Source organism: Aquarana catesbeiana, linkage group LG05 (assembly GCF_042186555.1).
Source record: "Aquarana catesbeiana isolate 2022-GZ linkage group LG05, ASM4218655v1, whole genome shotgun sequence".
NCBI lineage: Eukaryota > Metazoa > Chordata > Amphibia > Anura > Ranidae > Aquarana > Aquarana catesbeiana.
Genome location: NC_133328.1, coordinates 381118307 through 381144315, shown reverse-complemented (window position 1 = coordinate 381144315; position 26009 = coordinate 381118307). Strand labels below are relative to the sequence as shown.

Sequence of the window (26009 nt, the reverse complement as noted above, 5' to 3'; positions counted from 1 at the left end):
ACTCAATCCAAAATGAAAAAAAGGGGTTAGAACCTACGCCTTTAAGGCATTAGTGAACAAACAAGGGAACAAAGTTAATTGTTTTGGGAAGGTGGAAGTCAGGGGTAGTTATAAAACAGCACAGCCAAACATTATGATTTAGAAATTTACATTACTACATCTTCTACTTTACAAAATCAACTGAGTGTCATTATAAAATATTTACTGCAGCATGTACTAATGCTAGGCATCCCCTGGTATAGGAACCCAAATTTCAGGTGTTCTTTGACATGTACATTACCCATATCCACTACTCATGAATATATATGGATATAAAAATAAAGGACTAAATGTTAAACAAACAATTGGGGTTTAAAATCGCTAAAAATACTAAGAGCCCTTTCACACTGGGGCGGGGTCGGCGGTAAAACGCCGCTATTATTAGCGGCGTTTTACCGTCGTATTCGGCCGCTAGCAGGGTGGTTTTACCCCCCGCTAGCGGCCGAGAAAGGGTTAAATACCACCGCAAAGCTTCTCTGCAGAGGCGCTTTGCCGGCGGTATAGCCGCGCTGTCCCATTGATTTCAATGGGCAGGAGCGGTATACACTCCGCTCCCTCACCGCTCCGAAGATGCTGCTAGCAGGGCTTTTTTTACCGTCCTGCCAGCGCATCGCTCCAGTGTGAAAGCCCTCGGGGCTTTCACACTGGAATGAAAGCAGCGGCACTTTCGGGTAGGTTTGCAGGCGCTATTATTAGCGCAATAGCGCCTGCAAACCGCCCCAGTGTGAAAGGGCTCTTACAGATATTCATTTTTATGATTGTATAATTTGCTAAAGGTCTTAACTGTCGTGAGATTATTTTAAGGATCAGAAGTTAAAGTTGCACAGCAACAGCGCTCCTATTGGGGGCTTTTAGCAGATGTATTTTGTGGGCTGCGGTAACCTCCTGTTATGCAGCAGCCCCCGCCCCCCTTTTACTTGCCTGAGCCCCGCAATTCCAGCAACAGGAACGAGCACACCAACTCCGGCCGGCCTGATTGGATAGATTGATAGCAGCGCGGCCATTGGCTGCCTGTCAATCAAATCCACTGATGCGGGGGGCGGGGCCGAGTCCTGCTGTCTGTGTCAATATCAGAAGGACTCGGGAACGTGCCCACAGGGGTGTCCTGAAGGAGAGCCCTTCTTCGATGGGGCACTCAAGAAGAGGAGGAGCAACCAGCGCCACTGAGGGACCCCAGAAGAGGAGGATCTGGGCCACTCTGTGCAAAACCAACTGCACAGAGGAGGAGTATGATATGTTTGTTGTTTTTTTTTTGTTTTTTTTTAATAACAAAGGTTTAGTAACACTTGAAATTGTATGTTCATGTCACGGTGTTGTCATCCAGTCTAGTTCTGGATGGACATGGTCATATTATTATCTGGAAATTGTTTATGGTTGAGCTATGCCTTAATGCAACATCCATTCTGCTGTGTTTTGATTTAATAAATATATTAATTGGGTTACCCCTTAAATAAACGCTATGGCCAATTTAGGCCATTAAAGTTATTTACGTGTCAGGCTCTTTATTTATATTGTTGTAATATCACATGCTCCTTTGTGCTGTCCCATGGGCTGTAAAGAACCTGCGCATATTTGCACGAATGTGTACACACACACATAGAAATTCTTCTATGTGCATATTTGTGTGTAGGTGTGTAAAAATACCAAGCACATTTTTGTAATATATATTTTTTTTACAGATCTATACGCAGGTCCATTAAAAACAATAGGCTGCATTTAAATAATTAAAGAAAAATGTCTGAATGCCTAAAAAAGTAGCGTTTTTTGGGGTTTCATGTGCAAGATGCCTAAAAACGCACATTATAACCTGCATAGTAAAAGCCCATGTTCTTTTAAGTGCCAAAGTGTAACTGGACCCTTAGGGTGAACTAACAAGCTTTCCAAATTTGCTAGCAGATGCCAGAATTTTCCCCAACGTAAGGTAAAAGGGCGATTTCTAAAATAGCCACTGGTACTTTAATTTGCAAACTGTGAAAATGTACTAACCCAAACTAATGAACATGCAACTGTAACAGTATACAACTATTTTAGCCTTTTAATTTTTGCGATTTGTAAAAAGGAATATAGTAATGGCAATAAACGTACAGGGTAAGTCACAGATGAAATGACTTGAAGAATCTCGGCGTGGATGAAAAGCAGCGAGTACAGTCATGCTCCCCCCTTGGGCAACGGTGGGATTGCAAAGCCCTGTAATGAGTGATCAGACTCAGACAGGCCCGAGTGTCAGGCATCTAAAGGATTTGAGGCAGTAGAAACGGTACAGTGCAGTTTGTGAGTCAAGGCAGTCAAATAACAAAACTGAATCAGCCTCCCACTCACTGCATCCAAGCATGAAAATGTATAATAAAAAGTGTACAAATCCCTGCACAGTGGAACCATACCCTTCTTCACCTGTATAGCATTGTGATCTCTAGGGTCTGTTCGCAGATTCCTATGGTTCAGTGCTTGTTACCAAACCACAGAACACTAGTACTATGAAGTCATGGGAGGCGGATCACACATTTATTAAAAATTTACATGCTCACATTCAGTGGCGGCTGGTGCTCAAAATTTTTTTTTGGGGGGGGGGGGGGGGTTTGCAAACTGAAAAATACTGAAACCCCCCCATCAATTGCAGCCTCACTGTGCCCTTCAAATGCAGCCACTGTGCCCATCAAATGCAGCCACTTGTGCCCAGTATTTGCAGCCAGGCATGTCCCCCGGTTGTCACTTAACTAACCCCCCCGCGACCAGTCCGGCGGCACTTACCGAGTGACAGGGCTTCCTCCTCCTCTTCTGTAGTGACGGGAAGAGGCGGCTGCGGTTCCTGTGTCCGCTCGGCTCCTCAGGCTTCCTCTGCTGTGTCTCCTCTTCCGCCAAAGCGTTAGGCATCCAATAGGATCGCCTAATGCTTTGACCAATCAGGAGACAGGTCTCACTGACCTGCCTGCTGACTGGCAGGGAGGAACATTAGTGTGAAAATAGCGAAAATTCATTCACAATGCCACACAACAGGTGGGATCGGGACGCAGTGCTCTGCGCCCGAGCCCACCCTATTTTGAAGCTTATTAGAGCCTCTGGCTCTAATCATGTGCTTCAAAATACACATCCCCTACCTGTCCCCGCCATAGTATTTCATGTGTCCGGCGTCCTAAAAGGGGCCGGGCACATGAATAGGGAGGGCGGTGGAGGAGCCCGTGCGCCCACAATGCACGCACCGCCACTGCTCATGTTTAACTACCAATCAAGGGCATGTTTTTGAAAACTGGCCAAGAGTACTTCATAGTGTACCACAGCAGGTCTTCTCCTTCCTTTGCAACAGAATATGTGAAGAGAATTGTTTTCTATGTGCCTTGTTCCCACCATACATGTACGCTTCTGTGCAGAAAACGCAGCTCAATGGCCATGGTGTGAGCAAGGTCTTAAGGGAAAATGAAACAAGAATTCTGTTTGGTTAGCATGGACAGCTCATTCAGTCTGGATGGCTCACTTCCCTCAAAAGAACACCTTTCCTTAGGCAAACATGGGTAATGACCTCTTTTTGGGAATGCCCAGCTGCCTGGCTATTATACTGACCCTCTGGCTTCAGTACATTCTGCACCACTGACCCTGAGCAAGTAAAAATCATTTTTTCCCCCTTGCATGTGATTTGGGATGCTTTGCAGAGTGAATTTTTGCCACATTCACTTATAGCCCGTACACATGATCTGAATCATGACTTTTTTGCTTAATAGTCGCAAGTAGAAATTGAATTAGGTAAATATAGTCACATAATTCTCGTACAACAGAAGAAAAAAAAAAAAAAAAAAAAAAAAAATCAGAAGGGAGTTCATGTGTTGTAATGTATTTGTATTGTATTTTCGGACAACTATACTGACTAAATGAAAAATCGCATGATCTGGTATCGTACAAGGAAAATTTTCATGCTTGTCCGATCGAATAATACATCGGATGAACTGTCATGATCGGCTCTCGAAAGTAGTCTACACACGATCCGAAAATCGTACGATTCTTCCTCAGACGACAGTTTTCGTACGATATTTGGATCGTGTGTACGAGCCATTTAGCCAAGGGAGAATTTCCTTGCAAAGTGAACACCCTATTTGCCTTCAGCAAATCAACCCTAAAGTATTGAAGCTAGTATGTCAACATCACAGCAAAGCAATTTGTATTTGCATAGCAAGAAGCCAGCCATGACAGTTTCTATATTTGTATCTGGAAAGGTCTTCTTTAGGGCTTGTTCACATGTGCAGCCAGGAGGTGTTAAATCCAGAAGGTTGATCCATGGTTTTACTGGCCCCCGACCCCCCTCCTGAACACAGACATGTAACCACTCAAAGATGTACACATGTCACGACTGCGATGCTGTGCTTTGTGACCAAAATTACACAGCATGTTGCATTCTGCTACCGGACACAACTCATGCAAATGGGACTGTGCCACAACCTCGCTGAAAATGACGCATTTGTGGCATGGTAGTGTGGCATTTACAGGGTTTAATCAGGCAGTGAGAAGGCAACATAGTACCTTCTCATTGTCTGTCAAGAAACTCTGAAAAGTGATCCACTGCAAATTGCTTTTCAGAGCAAGCAAATCTTTAAGAACACCCTTTATAATATACGATTATAAACATCCTTTGAATAAACCGTTACACTGCTGGTTTAATTATGTCAGTAGCAGGAAAGAACTCATGAGTAAACAAAAGCACCTAGTAATGGAAAACCCAAACACAGCATGCTAAGATACTAAGCCAATAGCTCTGCTGGAAAGAAACAAGGAAAATACATATGTGCGCAGTGAAAGATTGCAGAAGAGCTTGCCAATGAAGCTATTAAAAATGGTGCAGGTCTCCACATGTATTGTAGTAGAGGATGGACGAGACCTGCTGTGATACCCAAACACACACAACGATGCTCCTCTAAAAACATTAATACAAAAAAATAAAAATCTCTAGTTGAAGACACAGAGGGGGAGTGAAATAGGATACTGCTCTGTTTGCAAGTTCCAGCCTGCTCAGTAAAACAGGTCAGACAAGTTTTCGATCACTTTTTTTTTTCCTGTGTGTTGTGTGAGCTGAGGTGAAGTCCCAGGCAGTACCTTACAATTGTTAAGAGATGCATGACAACCTGGATGATGAGAACATTACTGCTGATCCCAGCTAAGCCAAAGGTTCACTTTCTATTTTATTAACACCTCTGATGCTGGTTGTTGGAACATGTATTTGTACAGGCATCAAAACTTTCTGTACTACTCCAGAACACAAACTTGGAAACGATTGTGTTACAAAATAAATGAATATTATTATAAATAACAGAGAGCTCTCACTTGGAAAAAACAGGCCCACAAATATTGTGACCTTAGATCTAACCCTTTAAACCATCAAGCAGGTTTGACCATACATGCATGCAGAGAGATCTGCACACACACCCTAAAAGATCATTTATAACAGGAACCCAATCTGCATGGTGTTTTCTGGAACTTCCAAGAGAAATGAAAAAAGGCTCAAACAAATGAGAAAAATATTAAATGATTGGTGGCAGAGTAACATAAGAAACATGGCCAATTAAAGTCCCACTGATTCCCCTTCTTGGGACTACATGTCCCATAATTTCAAGCATCACCATGGCCACTGTGCATGCCTGCCCAGTTTATGGCTCCTTGGCTGCTTTTGCATGTTGACAAAGACAGCATAAAAGCATTGGCTTGGAGTCTCTCTCCTGGGACTGTGCCCAAAAGGGTGGCTCCATAGGAAACTGCAAGGAAACAGAACCACCTGAACACCTACGACCTGGGCAAGCGACCCTTTGGAATGGCTCAACTAAGTAGAAATTAGCGCTGCACGATTCTGGCCAAAATGAGAATCACAATTTGTTTGCTTAGAATAAAGATCGCGTTTCTCTCACGATTCTCGCAGCGTAACATCATCTTTCACATTATACAAAAAAATTGGGCTAACTTTACTTTTTCGTTTTTTTTTTTTTTTTAAATTGCATTTGAAAGATCGCTCCCGAAATACAGTGTGACATAAAATATTGCAACAACCGCCATTTTATTCTCTAGGGTCTCTGCTAAAAAATATATACATAATGTTTGGGGGTTCTAAGTAATTTTCTACCAAAAAATACTGATTTTATCTTGTAGGCAACAAGTGGTTAAACTGACCTCATTTGCAGACCGAAGTTCATCCCTTTGATCTAAAAGAACTAAATGTTACAATGTTTCTCTTTATCTTCACCTAAGGGATGTTGTAATAAACTTGGCAGGATGCCTGTTTTGTTTTTTATTTGAAAGCTGTCAGCAGTGAGCAGAGTTCAGCTCTGCACCGAATCGAGGAAATGCTGTTTTAAGATCGTGAGGGGGGGTTTAAATCGCGATCTTGATTCTTTAGAGATTAATCGTGCAGCTCTAGTAGAAATGCAAGCTTTTATGGTAGAAGCAAGCTAAGTATTGAGGTCAGCTGCTGCAATCGATATTAAAAAGTTAGCGTTTGTTAACACTTTAATGAATTCTTGGAATTCTTCTGCCCCTCACATCATAAATACCTTAGATTTGGCCATGTGATCTCTGCCAAAGAAATGGACAGTGTCTAGGTAGAGCCACTGATTGGCCAGCTGTGCCTGAACATTAATCTCCCAAGTCCACCTAACAAAGACTAAATGACCGATGGGATTTTCACTGTAAAAGTTGAAGAATTCCATTATTCCAGAAGAAATGTATTTCAGAGGTCTCTGTAGCATTTTTTAGATTATTGTGTGGTTGGGTGATGTCCAGACAGACCTGCCCAATCAACAGCTGCCTGATCACTGATGCTCTGCGAAGATCACATTTTCAGTTTTAAGTACTGGTCATGTGACTGGCAATGGAGGGCAGAAGAATTTTCAGGATTCAGTATGGATGTGTCCAACACCTTTTTGCAGTTGCTGGTGGGGTTATTATATTAAACACATTCTTATGAACATACAGTGCAATTCAACTTAATTTTTTTATGTATAAATCATATTAAGAACAATTTCAGAGCAGTAATGACACTGCTGACTTTAGGATAACGATTTCTAAAGTTGTGTGCATCTTTAGGCATGCAAATATGAAAAGAAGAGGTGAATGTCAGATTATTTTCTTTATAAGACATTAAAAATGATTATGTACATTCTGAGAGATAGTGCATGAGGACAAATGGGCATTTCAAACCTTGAAAAAGAGACAAAACTATTCAGTTGGCAATATTGCAGTACTAAGCAGACGGAATTCACCTGAAAATACCTTAGGAGGAGTTAGTGGTGAGCTGAGAAAGCCAGAAATAAGAATTTAAGGGAACAGGAATCTTATAGCAACAGTACTGGATCTAGTAAGTAATATTGTCCATGCAGGTTAACAAGTCACAAATTCTTCCCATGTCACGGCAATAAATAGCACAATGCAAAGTATAAAGAATAAAGGAGTAGCAAGGAAAATAGCACTTTGCGTGACATCTAGAATTTCAAGCTATGTGATGTGATGGTGGACTCAGCATTTTAAACATTCGATTTCCTGTTCTGCCATCTACACACTGTACAGCATAAGAAGTCAGAACAGAGAATCCTAAACCATTCAGTTTACTACTGAATGTACTGGCAGAATGGCAGCAATAATCGCAGCTATATTTTTATTTAGATTTGATTAAGATACTTGATCTAATTTTTTATGACGTTTTGTATATGAACACACATTATTAAAATTTCTATCTAATTATTTTTTAATTGACTTTAAGACTCAATTAGTAAAAAATCCAAAAAAGCAAATATTCAATAAACTACAAACTTGTGTGTGGGCACTTTAAAGTGCCACTAAACCCACATCATAAAAAAAACTATCAATAAATACTGTATTACATGCTGTTCATGCTCAGTCACTATTTTTGTTTTCTGTATTCTGAAAATAACCTGGTTGATCCTGCTGCTCTCCATCTCCACCTTTTGTCCAAGTCACTCAATTCAGCTAAGGATTTTGCAGCTGTGGTGGTAACTCTGCACATGCTCAGTTTTCAATGAGATTCTATGCCGAGCATTTCCTCTCTATCACATCTGAGCAGCCCATGTGACTATAGAGTCACACATGTGGGCATATACACAGCAGTAAATGACAGCCCACTCTCTCCCTCCTCCTCCATGTCCACTAACCAGCTAAACACAATGGGAGCGGGATATTACATGTAGATTAATGATGGCTTCACCTGACAAACCCATACTTGCCTTTACAACCCCTTTAATTTCAAATATATATTTGTATAACAATTTAAAACAGTTTATTGATATTAATTATTTATTTTTACTCTGTATTCCAAAGGCTGTTTTTTTTTTCTTTTTTAAACATGTGACCAACGCTCTTTACTTTTCATTTCTGTTACTATATATACTTAGAAGGGTATTTTTAGAGACCCTTGAATTTATTTTTCTCTTGAAATAAATAATAGATTTTGATACATAAATTCAGAGTATTTCAAATAAACAATTGATGTAAAGATAGGCCAATTACAAAGCCATCTTGTTGGTCTTGCTAGTAAAATACTATCATTAAATTCAATTATATACAGTTATATTTCTATATGGTACTCATGTACAAATGTTAGTATGATTGTACAAATGCTATATTTTAACACCAATAAAAGCTTATTGTTTAAAAAAATAAAAAACATGTGACCAACAGCAGTGGACTAAAAGCTCCTCCTGCTTATGAAAGATCTGGGGTCATGTGACATCTGTAAATCGATTAGGAAAAAGGTACTTTGATTATTTTTTTAATTTATTTTTTTAAATAAAATTGCACACTTGTGCATTTAGTATTACTTTATCCTGGCAACATGGGCTACAATAATATGCCTGTAAAATCCTCTTTAGATTGACCAGCAATTATGTAGTGTGATAGCCTAGCTCAACCATTCACTCAATTTATACATTCGATCCACTCTTGCACTGTACAGTAGTAGGTGAGCCTTAAAGGAGACTGTACAGACTGGACATTGAGGCAAGCTGGATATGTTTTACTATCAGATGTGGCTAGTTCATGCTAGGTTCTTTGCTTTGTTTCATAGCTGCTAGACAAACAAGATTGTGTTCATTTTGGCACTTATTTAAGACACATTGGCACTCCCAGGTAATCTTAGCTCATTTCTTTGCAGCTTTACAACCAAAATCAAGTAGTCACATCATGTTTGGCAGTTAAGCCCGAGTACTGGATTACATCTGCAACCAGCCAAAGAACTTCCCAGGATGCAGCTACAAGGTTACACAGCTCAAGCGTGCCTGTACAGTTATTCTATCACACGTCCTTCATCTCGTCTACCACTCACCTGTGCATGTTCCCATTAGTAGTGAAGGACTGCCCACACATCGAGCATCTGTAAGGCCTCTCTCCAGAGTGGACAAGCATGTGGCGGTCAAGAGAGCTTGCAGAGCTTAGCGCCTTCCCACATATGCTACAGCTGTGGTCTGTGCCTCCAGTGTCAGTATTGTGCTGTATGAAAAATTTTTTTTTTAAAAGTCAGTCTATTTTATGTTACAGCTTATTTCTAGTAAAATATATATACCCCAAATAAATGCCCATCCAGATATCTCTCCGTCAGTATCTAAATCAATAAGGATATTTTTCTGCATAGAAACTGAGCTGTGTGATTGTGATACATTTTTACACTGGCTGGTCAAATATTGAGTCAGAAACGTACAGGACTGTGTAAAAAAAAACCTGTATACCCACCCTATGCTAAACACATAAAGCCTACTGCGCACACAGCAGAATTGACATAAATGTATCATCCCTAGCCCAACAATTTAGATAAGGAAGTTGATGCCTGGACAAAGTGACACTAGATATCTGGTGAGAAAGGTAGATGATAGCATTTTCAGGGGTAGAACTGTGATCCCTATGAAAAGGAATAATTAACTTCCAGTATTTTACTTGCTTATTACTTAGCATGCAAGTATGTAAACGTGAAAAAATAAACTGGATGCAATGCAAAAGGTTTCATTCATTTTCTTTTACAATAGTTCTACAAACACACATTTTTTTTTTCCATGAGCTAAATACTCTGTATACATGGTGTTTTTTAATGCAGAAGTCATTTCTTACCTGACGAATGTGCATAGTAAGTTGGTGCTGGGAATTGCAGACTTTTTCACACAGTGGGCATATGTAGGAAGACTTCTCCTCCTTAGATTCCTGATTAAAAAAAAAAAAAAAAAAAAAAAAAAAAAACACTAATTAGAAAATACACTGATAGCATAAACATACAAAAAAACAAAAAAAAAACAATGCTGATCAGTAGATTGCAAACCTTCTGAACAAGAACAGATTTCAAAACAGAATTTCTGCTAACATTATAGGTGGTAATTTATGTTGTGGTGAAAATTATTTGCTAACAAAAACAGATCTTTTAGTTTATTATCAATAAGGATGACCACAGACAGGCTGATGTCTCACCAGGACATCAGCCAAATTGTATTCCTCTAATATCTACTGCCTCTTGCAGTAAAGGCATTTCATCCGCATTTTAAAGCCTCACAAATGCCTGTCAACGCTCTGTATCAATTATGTCCATTGCAGCCGACACTGTATTTCACATAGTCATGTTGCGTCATGCCAAAATGTATCTAGCATGTAGCGTTCGGCTAACTTTACTGCTGCCCAAACACCTTTGTTCATGTCAATGTAAACAGGCCACAAACATGCCGCAAATGCCTCACAAACATGCCTATGACGTTTGCAGCACATATGAGATGTGTTTAGAAAGCGTTAGGCCCCTTGGGTGCCTCCGTCAAGTGGATCCGCCTGCTCAGTGGGGGATCTGACTGCTGATCCCCGCTGAGCAGGCAGATGATAGGTCTGTGTCCACTCCGCTATGCAGAGCGGAAACGGACACAGCCTGCTGTTCTCTATGGGGCGGTTGGATGGAAGCGGGCCTGTCCGTTTCCACCCGACTGTCATACGTTCCGGTAGACCAGGCATCACTAAATGGTGGACTGTGGACCGAGCCACTGTTTCATCCAGACCTGGTCAAGCCAATTAGGAGCCACTTCTTTCCCTCCAGCCTCCACCGCTGTCATTATAACAGCAGAGTGGACAGCGGGAGCCAGAACATTTTTTTGAGCGAGTGTGGAATAACAGCACATCATTGAACAGTGCGCGGGAGCGGTCATAACATTTCTGGATCAGGTATGGGAGGGTACAGCACAGCATTGAACAGAGCGTGGGATCGGGAGCTACCGGGATTACATTTTTGATTTATCCAGCGGGTGATTGGATACAGGACGGCCCTAGCAGCCAATCACCTGCTGGTTTATACAAAAAGTTAACCCCGGCAGCTCCCGTCCTCCGTTCAATGCTGTGTTGTGCCTCCCACACTCGATCCAGAAATTTTATGATCGCTCCCTCTCCCACGCTCTGTCTAAGGTGGGAGAGTGAAGGGGGGCTGAGGACACTACTGTGTGTGTGTGATGTAGCGAGGGGGGGGGGGGTGCAGGGTTAATGTGAAGAGGGGCAGTGCTGTGTGGGGGGTGATTGATGTAAAGAGGGACAATGCTGTGGAGGGGAGATGTGAAGGGGGCAGTGCTGTAGGGGGGGGTTGTGATGTGAGAGGGGGCAGTGCTGTTGGGGAAGATGTAAAGGATGGGGGCACAGTTCTGCTGGGGATGATGCGATGGGGGCAGAGGACAGTAGTGTGGGGCAGGGGAGGGGGGTTGAGGACTGTTGCGAATAAAGGGGGTATGTGATGTGAGGTGGGTTCAATACACTACTGTAAAGGGGTGGGTAGGGGTGATATGTAGGGGGCTTGAGGACACTACAATGAAGGGGAAACTGATGTGAAGGGGTGGATTGTGATGTGTATGGGGATTGTGGACACTGATGTAAGGGAATGTGATATAGGAGGAAAGGAAGAAAATTTTACTGGTCGGACCATCGTGAATTTTAATTCAATACCCCTGCGCTATATGGATGGGGAATGGATCCCCATCCGTCTGTTTTTGGCAGTCCGGATTGGATGCAGGCTGGTGTAAACAGACACATGTCCGTTTACAAACGCCCCCCAACAAAGAACAATGAGTGGTCCGATTGGGTCCGCCTGAAAAACGGACAAGAAGTCCACTGGTGTGAAAGGGGCCTTACTAGTCAAGATGATAGTACAAGAATCCATACAAATAGAAAACCAACACTGAGATGGCGCCTGGCAAACATTATTTCACATGACGCAAACACTTCAAAAACGTGTGCAAAACACAAAAGGGGTGCATCTTAGCGCAAAAGGCATGTTAATAGGTGCCCATGGTATCTAAAATGTCAAAGTGTGTCTAAACTGCTGTTATAGGACATCTGTAAAGGAAAAAAAAAGTGCCAATTTGTATCTTGTTTCATTTTATTGTGTATGTACAATTTGTACATTTCCATGCTATTTTCTTGATACATGCTGTATCTTTGTATTCTCACTAAATGCTAATAAAACATTTTGTAAAAAAAAAGAAGAAAAGAAAAAAATGTTGAGGCTGTCATTGCCAATTCTTTTGAAAATGCTATTTCCCTGGTTGTCTCTCAAAGTAGTCAGCATGGCAGCCAGGCAAACAGCACTTTCAATTGCAGGGGTCAGCAATGGCATCCTCCATATTTCCTTCAGTACAGATTTCCTTTAAGAACCTTTACATGCAGGGTAAAAGCAAGTAACTGATCATACCAAATAAAAGTTTGGCTGCCAAAACTTGCACTGTCTAATTGGCCAGAAAGTCAGTAGGATGTTTCACACAAGGTCATATTTTAAACCTGCACATAGACTTCTCTCAATCCCAGCCATCCCCCAGCCTGCTGTGAAACACTGCCTCCCAGTGGAAGAATTCCTGTGAAACAGCAATTCATGTGTTTTTATCGTTTTTTTTTTTTTGTTTTTTTTTAAAGATATTTTTATTGAGTTTAAAGACAGACTAACACACAGAGAAAAGAAAAGCTTTGGTTGTCCAACGCAGTGCATAGACAATGAATGCACTTAAATAGACAATAACCAGTAAACAATAATAAACAAATATCATTACACACGTCTCTTTTAGTTATTAAATGCATAGTTATAAGAAATTGTACAAGTAATAAAATTTTGAATCAGTGAAATAGTAATCGAAATCAGTAGGGTATTTGGCATGACCAATTAATAATATATCCAATGTAATTACAATGGGGTAAGGGTCAGAGGGCTAGCTATCCATCTGCCCCAAATTTTTTGAAATGTTTTAGTTAATTTCCGAGTCTCAAATGTGAGTTTATATAATGGTAGAGAGTCATTAATCAATTTCAACCAGAGGGGTCTCAATGGGGACTGCGATCTCTTCCATTATAATAAAATAGACTTCACATAAAAGTACAAGATGGTGGAGTAGTCTCTTAGCATGAGAGGGGACAGGTAGATCACCAAAGATGCCCAGGAGGCAGTTATTGGGGTGTATGATGTTTGGTAGACCTAGTACAGAAGAAATAAAGAATCCTATATCCATCCAGAAGTCCTAAACCACTGGACAGTTCCAGAAACAGTGTGGGAAGTCAGCAGTTTGGCCATATCCTCTAAAACAGGCATCACTAAATGGCAGACCGGGGGGCCAAATCCGGACCCAATAGCAGCCCTATCCGGCCCGCAGTGTTCTCTCCCCTCCGCCGGCTCGCCTGCCCACCGCTGCCGCTAACATCCTTGATTACATGGGAGGCGCGGCAGGTCTCTCCCTTTCATCATCACATCACTCCCCCTCCCCACACTGCCCTTCCTTATTCACGCAAGCCTGGAAGACCTGCAGGTCCGGACAAAGGGCGGGACTTTTCAAGTTACAAAGCGGGCGATTGGTTTCTAGGCAGTGGTGTGGTCCCAGCAACCAATCACCCGCCTTTAATTTGAAAAGTTCCACCCTTTGTTTGGACTGGCCATGCTTCCCGACTTGTGTGACTAAGGTAGGGCAGTGTGGGGAGAGGGAGGAAAGAGGAGTGCTGTGATGATGAAAGGGACAGTCTGACTCTGTAATATCGAGGGAGGACTGTGATGGAGGGTGTCTGTAATGGGGGTGGGGTCTGTGATGGAGTGGGGTCTGTAATGGAGGGAATCTGTGATGGGGAGATCTGTGATGGAGTAGGAATCTGTGATAGAGGGGGGCCTGTGGTGGAGAGGATCATTTTAAGGGTGTTGGCCCTGCCCATAAGGTCCAGGGGTAAATCCATCCAGTGTGTTTTTGTAGTTTACATAAAACCACCAATTCTACTCAAATATGGCTCTGGCATGTGAAGTCCTTTGTAATAGGAGTAATAACAGACAAAAGTTTTGGAAGGAATTTATGGATAAAATTTGGATAGATATATCCATCTTCAGCAGGATAAATAATCATTTTAGTTTTGTGCACATATTTCCTGGCCAGATTTATGTACGTATTGCAGTGGATTTTCCTTTACATCAGCATATTAGCTAAAGACAGAGCAATTACTGGCTCACCTTGAAGTGAAGAACTGAACATAATCTAGGCCATTGCAGCAGATGGCTGTTTACACAGGAGTTTATCATTAACAGAGGACCAAACTTTCTCTAATACCAGCACAGGAAAAATAGGATGGAAGATGCTAGTTTTACTACAGAAGTTTCTGCTACGAGAAAATGGCAGAGAAGCAGGAAGGAAAATGTGCTTTTATGCCATTATAGAGGTACAATGGATTAACAAACCAAAACAAAAAAAAACAGAGTGAGTGCTCAGAGATTTCTTTTTTTTTTTTTTTTTTTAACAAGGAACAAGATTTAGGTTCCATCTAAGTTTCTGACAGATACCCATGAATGACCCATTATTCTATTAATAATGCATCTGATAACTGTGCTCTGTTTTGTATCATCAGCTGACTTGCAAAATGTGCCCATTTACTTCAATGGATTAGGATATTCTTTCAGTGCATGTAGCTAAACAGATTTACTGCTATATTATTATATCATAACACTGATACTATCTAGTCGAATCTCTCCATTAAAACCATTAAACTAAAGTCCTGTTTATACTTGTGGTGCCGCTCTAAGCAAAAAAGGACGATATTGTCCCATTGGTGCTCAGGAATAGGGTGGCGGCATGAAATGTCACCATCCAGTAGTGTGTAGTATGCTTAGAAAAATCGCCCCTCTCCCAGGGCAGTCTATGTTGGCAACATGTATAAGCTGGCCTCAGCCTTGCACCACTCCACAAGTAATGCCATCTGACATGTTTCGTCCCACCCACCGAGGTTTAGTCATAGAGGTGGGTGGGGCGAAACATGACAGGGGGCGTGGCTTGTGGAGTGGTGTAAGACTGAGGCCATCTCACATGTTAACAACTTAGACTGGACTGCGAGAGCAGTGATTTTTCTAAGCATGAAACTAAAGAAATACATTTTAGGCTCATCATACAGCTTTTTAAAAACACTGCATGCAGAGTATAGTTTTGTACACATCTGTATGCAGCTGTATAGAAGGCTAGAGGCCCATTCATACAACTGCGTCTGGCAGTGCAATGTGTTCAGCAACGTGAAAATAAATAAATAAAACAAAGCTACATCCAGGGCCATATCTGAACTATATTTTACACTGCAACTATGGAAATATTTGTGCTAGTGTTTATATCCATGCATGGACCCTATTGGCTACTGCTCAGGGCTGACATGTAATCAACAGCAGTAGCAGGGCTGCCAATTATGTGATTACACACTAAGCCTAGGTTCAGACTATTGTGATGCGGGAACCAGCGTGCGATTCCAGTGCCGTTCCCGCATTGCATCTCCCTCGTAGGCAGTTCACACTGACCTCTGTGAACCACTGCGGGTGTCAATACAAAGTTAATGAAACCCCCAAATCGGTTCGCAGATCACAGTGCGAACTGAATTCAGACAGGAATCAGATCGCATGTGTGTGAACATCCAAGCGACCTGATTCCAGTGCGGGGAAAAAAAAGGTTCCTGCACCTTTTTCATGCAAATCCAATGCGAGTTCAGCCATACAACTGTATGGCTGAATTCGCATTGCACAGACATCGCATGTGATCGGCACAGCATTGCGGTGTTAATCACGTGATGTCTGTGTTTGCAATAGCGTGAACCCAGGCTTAAGGTTTACCTATCGTCCCTAAAACACAAACGTAACATGTGTAGAGCATATGGAAAACTTTTTACACAGGATCTTGCTGGCAGCAATTCAATACAGCCGTGTGAATGAGACCTTATAGGTACAACACAATTGTATGACTATAAAGACTACATCACGATCTTGTAGCCTGATGCTACAGACCGATTAACCATTTGTACATTTGACAAGATTTGGTTTATTGATTTGGCAAACCTTCCCTACCTGATTTCTTCTGCCAATTCGGTTTGGAGGTGGGCATTTTCCCAGTGATTTAGTGTTCTGAAGATTTGCCCCATTTTCCACAACATGTGCTGTGCTCATCACTGCTGACATCATGGCGTTTACAGAGGACAGGTCGTTCACCTCTGATCCATTGAGAAGGCCGCTTGGTTTCATGGGATCTTTTACAGAGGCTATAAAACAAACCAGCACTCAGATATTAAACTACAATGCTTAATAAAAACAAAATTGAACATCTTATTTGTCCCACATTTTCAATACCAATTAACTGCATTACACAGCCATACTTATTAAGTGTTCAAACTAGTATAAGAGACATCAAATGTGCTCATAGAACTAAGCTGTTTTGGGCCAGATATGAGTGGCAGCAGACCTCCAAATCCATCCCACTTACTGATCTCTGGGGATGAATAGATCAAATATTTTTAAAACAATTTTCCAACAGAAGCCAGTGGCAGAGATGTCCTCCGACTATTCCCCTCCCTTCTGTCTAGCCATAAACAGGCATGCGTGTGCAACCTTAGCATACATGTTATGGAAAAAGAAATTACCAGAAAGAGCTTTTGGCTATTGGATCGTACCCACACTTCCAACATCCCTCTGAAATACATGGGTATCCTATGTTTTAGTAAGAAAGTGCCAATAGTAAAGATGACAAAAATGAATTCAAACATTGTGTGTGCATTACAACACAGGAGGTATATAAAAAAAACAAAAAAAAAACATTCAATTTGGGAAAAATCTTAATAAGTTTACTTTTTACAAGGCAAGGAGGACCAGGCATAGTATTCTGGACAATTACCCTTTTCAAGAACCCATTAAAAGTCTGTTGACAGGCAAAAGCTGCAGGGTTGACAGTAAGCAGTTGCTGGTTCAGTCAACTCATTTCACATCGTACCCTCAAAAGACATAGTCTAGTTTGTTAGAATCCTTCATTTTATCTGAGGTATAGTAAACACCCAAGGACAGCTGGGGGTGCATGCATCATGTGACTACCATCAGCAACCACTCTCAAACGTGATACAGTGACTCATCAGAATATCGTATTTGTTGCGATGGAAAGAAAATTATGGGGGGGGGGGGGGGGGAGAGGAGAGGAATAATAGAAATCAGGCAGCATTTCTAAGTAGCCTAAATTTTCCCTCATTGGTGTTGTTGGGTAATGGTTCCAATGACTTGAGATTATTGTCTCATCCGATAACTGTTGCTTTAGGGTTTGGGTTTTTTCAACTTCAGATGGGTTTTGCATTCCGATAAAAATCTATGGTAATGCAAAACCCATTTGAAGCAGGTCAGATGCACCAGTCAATGAATTCTGAATGTTTACAGAAGCACCTCAAACTGATGTCATCGACCCTAAAAAATGGAGCTCCTTGTAGATATTTTGTTGATGCTGGGTAAATGGGTGTTAACAGTGCACAGGTAATAATAGGTTTAAAATTTAGTTTATACATACAGTAGAGCTGCACGATTCTGGCCAAAATTAGAATCACTTTTTTTTTGCTTAGAATAAAGATCACGATTCTCTCAGTGTAACATTATCTTTCACATTATACAAAAAAAAAAAAAAAAAAAAAAAAGGGCTAACTTTACGGATTAGCTTTTTTTAAACTTAATTAAAGTGTATTTTTTCCCCAAAAAATTGAGTTTGAAAGACCGCTGCGCAAATACGGTGTGACATAAAATATTGCAACAACCACCATTTTATTCTCTAGGGTCTTTGCTTTAAAAAAAAAAAAAAAATATTTTTTTGTTGCTTACAAGTTAAAAATCTGTATTTTTAGTACTTAGAACCTCCAAGCAACAAAGTATCAGAAAAAGGCTAATGCCCCATACACATGGTCGGATTTTCCAACGGAAAACGTGTGATAGGACCTTGTTGTTGGAAATTCCGACCGTGTGTAGGCTCCATCACACATTTTCCATCGGAATTTCCAACACACAAAGTTTGAGAGCTTGCTATAAAATTTTCCGACAACAAAATCTGTTGTCGGAAATTCCGATCGTGTGTACACAAATCCGACGCACAAAGTGCCACACATGCTCAGAATAAATTAACCTCCCTGGCGGTATGATTATTTCGGATTTTAGGTGCTGAAAGCGGTACCATTATTTTGCATGGAAATTTGGCGTTTTATATTGTAGGTCTGTAAATCTTAACAATAACACACTTAAATCTGTCCAAACAAGAGTCTAGTAGATATCCCGGGTATGATAAAGTTTGAAACACAAAAACATAAATTATAATATAATAAATAAAAATAAATAATTAAAAAAAATTTTAAAAAATAGTAATAAAATAAATTTCCCCACAATTCACTATTGCTCAATTCTGCAAGTGTTCTAATTTACTATCGCTGTTTTCTAGCTGGTCTAAAGCCACTTTTGACGTAAAGGGACACTTTTTGGTTGCTATGGACAATCTCCAGTTTCCAGGCAGAAAGAACAGTGTATATCATGTAAAACTGCATGCAGGGCATGGGCCAGAGCACTGGGGACAAAAGGGATGTGAAATCATTTCATACAGTACTGTAATCTGTAAGATTACAGTACTGTATGTGTTATGATTTTGACAGTTTTTTGAATTTGCCGCCAGGCTCACGCCCCCGTGCGTCGCGCCGCTCGCAGGGAACGGAGCCTGGCACGGAGAGGCTTCGGAGGAGGACGGAGCCCTCGGACACTGCGGGGGACATCGCAGGATCCCGGGGACAAGGTAAGTAACGCCGCCCCAGGATCCTGCAATGCGATCCCGAGTGTGGCTCGGGGTTACCGCTAATGGTACTGAATTTTAACCCCGAGCCACACTCGGGAAAACCGCCAGGGAGGCTACGAGAGCTATTGGCTACTGCCCCGTTTATAGTCCTGATGTATGTGTTTTACGTCACCGGGTTCAGAACGATCGGATTTTCCGTCAACTTTTTGCGACCGTGTGTATGCAAAACAAGTTTGAGCCAACATCCGTCGGAAAAAATCCATGGATTTTGTTGTCGGAATGTCCGATCAATGTCCGACCGTGTGTACGGGGCACTAGTCTTTAAGTGGTTAAACTGACCTAATTTACAGACCGAGACTCGGGAAAATGCTGTGCTAAGATCGCTAGGGATTTAGATTCTCGATCTCGATTCTTTAACGAATAATCGTGCAGCTCTAACATACACCTAGATGTAGACTGGGAGAAGAAAGGTCAGTTCTCACAGCACATTTACTGTTGGAGGTGGAGAGGTGACCAAAGAAGCAGAGCTTCAGGAGACATTTTTCCTTATCACTTATTAGTGGAGTAAATTAGGGTACGGGACCTAGAACTGAAGTTTGGAGATATTTTTTGCTTTTAATACAGACCACATTTAACAAGAATGAAAAAAAAAAACTTGTAAATTGAAAAAAGTGGACAGCAAAAGTGTATGCACAAAACTGAATTGGGCAGATATGTAGAGGCCAAAGGAACATGCCCACTTATTTCACAGGAATATGTTACCTCCTTTCTCATTAGCTGTGAGTTCAGTTATGGTTTGAATGTCTTGTCTAACACTGCTATCTGTCATGATGGTGGCAGAGACACTGTATCTTGAGTCAGCAGCAGCTCTCTCCAACACTGAAAATGAAAACATGCATGTCAGTGCGGTAGCAGGCGACTTGAAAACAACAGGCATTATTTGAATGATTTACATAAACATAACAATGCACAGTGACAAAAGAATATGACCATATTACCAGACTAGAATACAACACAGGTCTGTACTGTCAAGCTAAGGCATGATTTAGGCTACATTTAGTGTCATGCTGTGCGATCAGAGGGGTGCATTGTAGACATGCTTTGCATGCATAACTGCTATGAAAGATATACTTTGCTGGAAACTGCACCAAAGACGCAGCATGTATGCAAAGATACACTTTTATAGTATGAGAGTGTAGCCTAACAATGATCAGATTTTAAAAAAACCTGCAAAGACATATGATCTGACCTTTGCTTTGCAATTAAACAAGTCTCACCGGAAGAACAACTTGTGTTTCTCTTGTTTTCAAGGGATAAAGTAATTTGTCCAATTTTGATAGGTGCCTTGGATGCTGATCTAGTGTGGTCAGCAGTAGACCACCCTCCACTGTCCAAAGCTGCTCACGAGGAGACAAATACCAAATGAAGTCTGACTGATAGCAAGGAGAGGGGGTCATGATGGTAATCATCTCTGGCAGAAGGCACGTGGTGAAGACAAGCACCATTATTTACAATAACACAAGCCACCAGCTAGTCTTTCATTGTGATCCCTGTCCACAGCCCATATTTTCAGCACATGCTCACATCTACCAGCAGGACAGACTGGTGCTGTGTGGGCTACTGCATGGGGAGAATGAAGAAGGGCTGGTGTGCTGTTAGCTCCCCCATAGGAATGCTCATAAATTGGGCTTTAGCCTGGGGTGGAGCCAACAGCCAGTAGAAACAGAAAGAAATAGTCCTCTTTTTTCCCCAAACGACAGCATGGTTTTGAACTGGACAAAGTCTTACATGCATCTTGTTCCCTGGAGGAACAAAATCTTGCTGATGAGACTTCCTAAACTGAACGATAATTCCTTTTTAAAGCAGAAAAATGAGTGCAGGGAAGTTTTTATTCGTCAATGCAATACATTGTACTTAGGTGGAGGCAAATGCAGGTGTTATAGTCCCAAGTCTAGGAAATTTGGAAATTTGTCTCTAGAGATGTTTTTAACCCACCCCTTGCTACTGGAAAGCTGCACTGGGAAATCTATATATTCTTACCATCTATTCATACAGGCTTGATTTATTAAGTTGAAATATCACTCATGAAGTACAATCTTTTTTTATATGAGGTCCTTAGTCAAAATACTTACACAGGCAGATTGCTCATTTAAAATTAGAAACTATTCTGACAAAAAAAACCCCGCATGATCTATATTACGTCCAGCATGTGATATTTCAGCTTGTGGGAAAAAAAAGAAAAAAAAAAAAAATCGATTGTAAAAAGTGTGCGAAGTTCTGCAAAGTTAACTAGAGGGAAACAGCAACTCAACGTTCATCAGTGTTTTGCCACTGCTTTAAAAACATAACATCAGGAAACAAGAGGATGCAGGGAGGGCCACGATAGTTGGGAGGAGGGAGAAGGGAAGTAGCGGCTGACTAACTGCAGTCACAGCTCTGAGTCATGTAGACGATGAAACCAAAGCACACGCATACATGCAGCACAATACATTAGGCCTATGGAGCCCCAGCCATCCCCAATGATGTGAAGTGTGCTACTCATGATCTCTCTCTCTGGAACAGATGGGAAGAAGCATACATGGCTCAGAACGTACAGGAAGGAGGGAAACCAGGATGTGCAGCATAAGGAATGTGACTGGAAGCCAGAATAAACCCATTGCTGCCAATGTTACTGACTACCCCTGATAGCAATGGGTTAATATTCTGGGCAAATTATCACATATAAGTCAAGCAAGTCAGTGAAGCAGTGCAACGATCAAACATCCTGGTTTTCCATGGACAAGGGTGCCAATTAACCCAGCAGCGATGACACCAGGTCTTTTGTTAGCCTTTACAGAGTTGTGTTTTTTTTTTAAACAGTTGACAAAGGTGTCTTTCTACTTTACAGTATAACTGTTTAGTGAAAGGTTAACACTTTATGTGACAAGTACTGACTTCTTTTCTAAGGACAAAGAATGTTTTAAAGCTTACAATAAAACATATAGTCTTGTAACATGGGCCCTTATTTAATAGCGTGCCAAATCTTGACGTAAACCTGTATTCGGTCAGATTTACTTAACGTGTACCAGGAACCTAAAATGGTACCAGTTTCCTATCTCTATTATGCATCCTCACTTTTCTGACCTTTAGCCGGAGCCCTGAAATCAACCTGGTTCTTCCTGATATAAGACATATTCTTCTTCCGATTGCCTCCCACAATTCAGCACTTGGTGCCAGTCTACTGTCAAATGGGGACCAGTAGGGTCATGCATAACTGCATATGAAAATACTGACTTTCACAATATCTAGACCCTACAGCAGTGGGTAAGGGCAACAGGAAAATATCAAAAGGAGGAGACGTATCTACAAAGCCCGACAGAGAAATCGAGTCGTTTGTGGCTACCCTGAGGGTTAATTAAGTAAAATTTGTACTGAGCACCGGTTTACTTTTAGAGCTTTTGCTAACCACAGTAACCAGCAAGAGCTGAATTCACTATGAATTACTGCTATTAAGCAGTAGCAATTACAAAATTACATCCTTTACGAACACTGATAGTCTCTGATGTGACCCGCTATAATATATATTGATGTAAAAATACACATTAACATACACACACACACACACCCCCATGCAAAACTACACAAATATTCACATTAAATGATGATTTCATTACAGTGAGGGTAAGGTGATTTTAGATTTTAACAAAAAACTATTTTAACAGGTAAAAGCACAACAATTTTTAGTTAATATTTGAAAAGTACAGCCAGGGACATATATAATGTTCCTCCTGACAGAAGAAAGTAGAGTAAGCATTTTGAAAGATTCTCTACAAATGTTAAGCTTGCCATACTGTTCATGGTGCAGATTTCGGCCTTTTCCTGCTGAACCAGCTGAATTTCGAGCTGTGGACAACCTTGTCACAGACACCCCACCCCCCCCACTTGACAAAAGTTGATTTTTTTTAATAGAGTTGTCAAAAGAGTCTCATAGAAAAATGTCAGAAAAATAGTGGCTGCATCTAGCATCAGTAGACACTAGTCGGGTATTCTGTCACACATGGGTGCTGGCTGTCAGAATACAATACCTGGCAGGAGACGTGGTTTAGCATGGATGGAGGATTCTATCAGATCTATGTGTGTATGGCTTGCCTTAGGTTGTGCAATGATTTTCTAGCATTTAGGATCATCTCAAAGTGGTATTCAGCGCTTCCAGTGACTTGTTCTTACTGTTCTGTTAACTCGTAACATGTACCTCCACTTGTGTTGAGAAAAGATCAGTAACATTTCATGAATGTTACAAATCATCATTGCACACTCCTACCTCCTGCTGTTTGGAAGAAACTCGCACCCATTCCCCCGAGGCCCCCCACGCAAGTCCAGCTTCCTGTTTGCTAAGTAGGAGGGTCTGCCTATCAGACATATAATCAGTCCCAGTGTGGCAATAAGAGAAGAACTGATGGAAAAGTAAGCCAATCACATAAGGAGGAAATTAGTTAGTTGGTCCTTTTCCATTTTATCGGTTTGTAAGTGATATAACTAAAGGTTTGTTGAGCAAGGTAATCTTTTTGCTGATGACACAAAGTTGTGTAATAGGGTTGATATCCCGGCAGGTGTCTAACATTTTGTAACATGGAACATGATTTGGCATTGCTGGAAGATTGGTCAAAGCAGTGGAAACTGCAGTTTAATGATTATAATGTAAAATATTGCACCTAGGGAAAAAGATAGAGTACTATATTTGAAGTAGTGTTGGTCAGGACTACAGGGGAAAAAGATTTGGGGGTACTTATTTCAGATGATTGCAACATGAGCAAACAGTGTGGCCAGGCAGTGGGAAAAGTGAATAGAATCCTAGAATGCATCACTAGAGGGATCACCAGCAGGAGGAAGGAGATCCCAATTCCCTTTAGTTAGACCTCATTTAAAAAACTGTCCAGTTCTGGAGACCTCACTTACAAAAAGATAGTGATAAAATAGAACGAGTCCAGAGACGGGTAACATAAATGGTGAAAGGTCTGAGGAATAGAACATATCGGGAGAGAGACTTCAGGAACTTAATATGTACAGTCTGGCGGTAAGAAGAGAAAGGGGAAACCTTTAAATACATTAAAGAGGAATTCCAGATATGGATATTCTATACATTGTTACATTGGTCCAATCTGGATCAATGCAAGTATGCAAATGCCATACCTGACCAGTGCCTCTGGAAGCTTGACAGGCTGCCCTGCTGCATTCTGAACACAGGAGGTCGGCCGCTCAGCACAGATGCCATTCAGAGAATGCTTAGCATTTTCTGAAAGGTGCCTGTATCGAGCGGCCGACCTCCCATATTTAGAATGAAGCAAGGCAGCCACTTGGCGCAAGACCCAGAACCAAGTGAAGATCACAGGAGTAGCAGTGTGCATTTCAGTGATTTCCAGCTTTCAGGGACAGTGGCCAGTTATGGTAAATGCATAGTTACATTGCACTAAGCTGAACCAATGTAAATATGTATAAAATATCCATACCTGGAATTCCTCCTTAAGGTGTAAATAATGTTTCAGAGGGCAATATTTTGGATATAAAGCTAAGATTAAGAACACAGGGACATGACCTCAAACTAGCAGGAAAAAAGATCAAAACTAATTTTTGCATGTACGGTTTTTATCGAAAGAGTAGTTTATGATTAGAATAGACTTTCAGCAGAGGTAGCGAGTCAGTCAGTCAACAGTAAGTGGATTCTAACATGCTTGAGACAAACATACAGTAGATCTCTAAAAAATAAATAAATAAAAAAATGGGACAGACTTGGACTACTTGGTTGTTTATCTGCCATCACTCTATGTTTCTATGAGATTTCTGGTAGCTGTCTGAAAGCCTAGAGTGTACCAAACGTCTCCCAGATGCAACAGTTATAAAGGATAGATTTCGATTTTTTTGTCAGTTTTAGAAAAACATAGCTAGCAGTAGACTGAAATGAAAAGATATGGTTTAAGTAGAATACAACTACAAATTAGATAATATATTTTATATCATGATTAACAAAATTGTATAAAATTTGCCACCACTTCCGCTATCTTTTTTGCCCCAGGACATCGAAATCCCAGGGAGTTCTTGTGTCTGGATCTTATAACTTCCATGTAGTGCTCAGGATTGGCTCATTCCATCTCTCACCTTTCTAATAGACTACCACAGAGTTGGGCATACAAGATAGTAAAGAAGTGTGAGGCATGCCCTATTGTGGAAGATGCCAAAATCTGTTACATTGCTTGGAAATATTGTGCTATATGCAGACAGCCATTCTGCTGAATTACCAGTTTAATAAACCACAGAACACCGGTAAATCAAAGCAATTGATATCTATATGTACCAAATGCTCTCCAGTGTTTCCATAAAACACATGTATTACTATACAGGATATTAGTCTGTAAAACGTGAATGACATAGCCTGTCTCAGTAATGCAACTGAAAAGCTATTCTACAGAACTGTAGATAGTCATTCTGGCTCTTAAGCAGGGAACACCCACTACACAGACCATCATCTGTGTATGTGTCATTTTTTAAGCATGCAGAGTTGCTTGGACCGGTTAATCTCTTATATATAGAGACAGATAAATTCTTTTCAGGTGACAGGCTACAGAGTGTGAAACCATTGGATGAAGCACAGGATAGTGATGTTCGTGAATGAGGAAAGCATGTAAAAAGAAGCAGATGACATCATGGCTGAAGTTCCACAGGAAGTATTTGCCAACTGACCTTCAACTACCAGGCTGCTCCCTGGCTGCTGGAAAGGCTGGAACTGGCAGGGCCCGGACGAAAAGCTAGCTGGCAGCATCCCTTCAATTCCTCCTCCAGCTGGGCACCAATACACTGCAGTCTGATGGAGAGAAGACACAAGATACGCATTTAATCCATATGTTATGGCACACAACAACACAAAACATTATACCAGGCAGAATTCAG

General features: G+C 41.1%; 1 protein-coding gene across 4 annotated transcripts in view; it reads right to left on the bottom strand.

The window, feature by feature from the left end:
• The window catches only part of RREB1 (ras responsive element binding protein 1), a 127832-nt gene that overhangs the window by 29853 nt on the left and 71970 nt on the right, over positions 1–26009 (bottom strand). For all 4 annotated transcript variants that reach the window (XM_073631010.1, XM_073631006.1, XM_073631007.1 and 1 more), the window contains 5 exons: positions 25803–25923; positions 19851–19967; positions 16358–16548; positions 10120–10209; positions 9344–9507 (listed from right to left, as the gene is read on the bottom strand). In XM_073631010.1, the coding sequence (XP_073487111.1) occupies positions 9344–9507; positions 10120–10209; positions 16358–16548; positions 19851–19967; positions 25803–25923 (683 nt within the window). The remainder of the gene's footprint in view (positions 1–9343; positions 9508–10119; positions 10210–16357; positions 16549–19850; positions 19968–25802; positions 25924–26009) is intronic.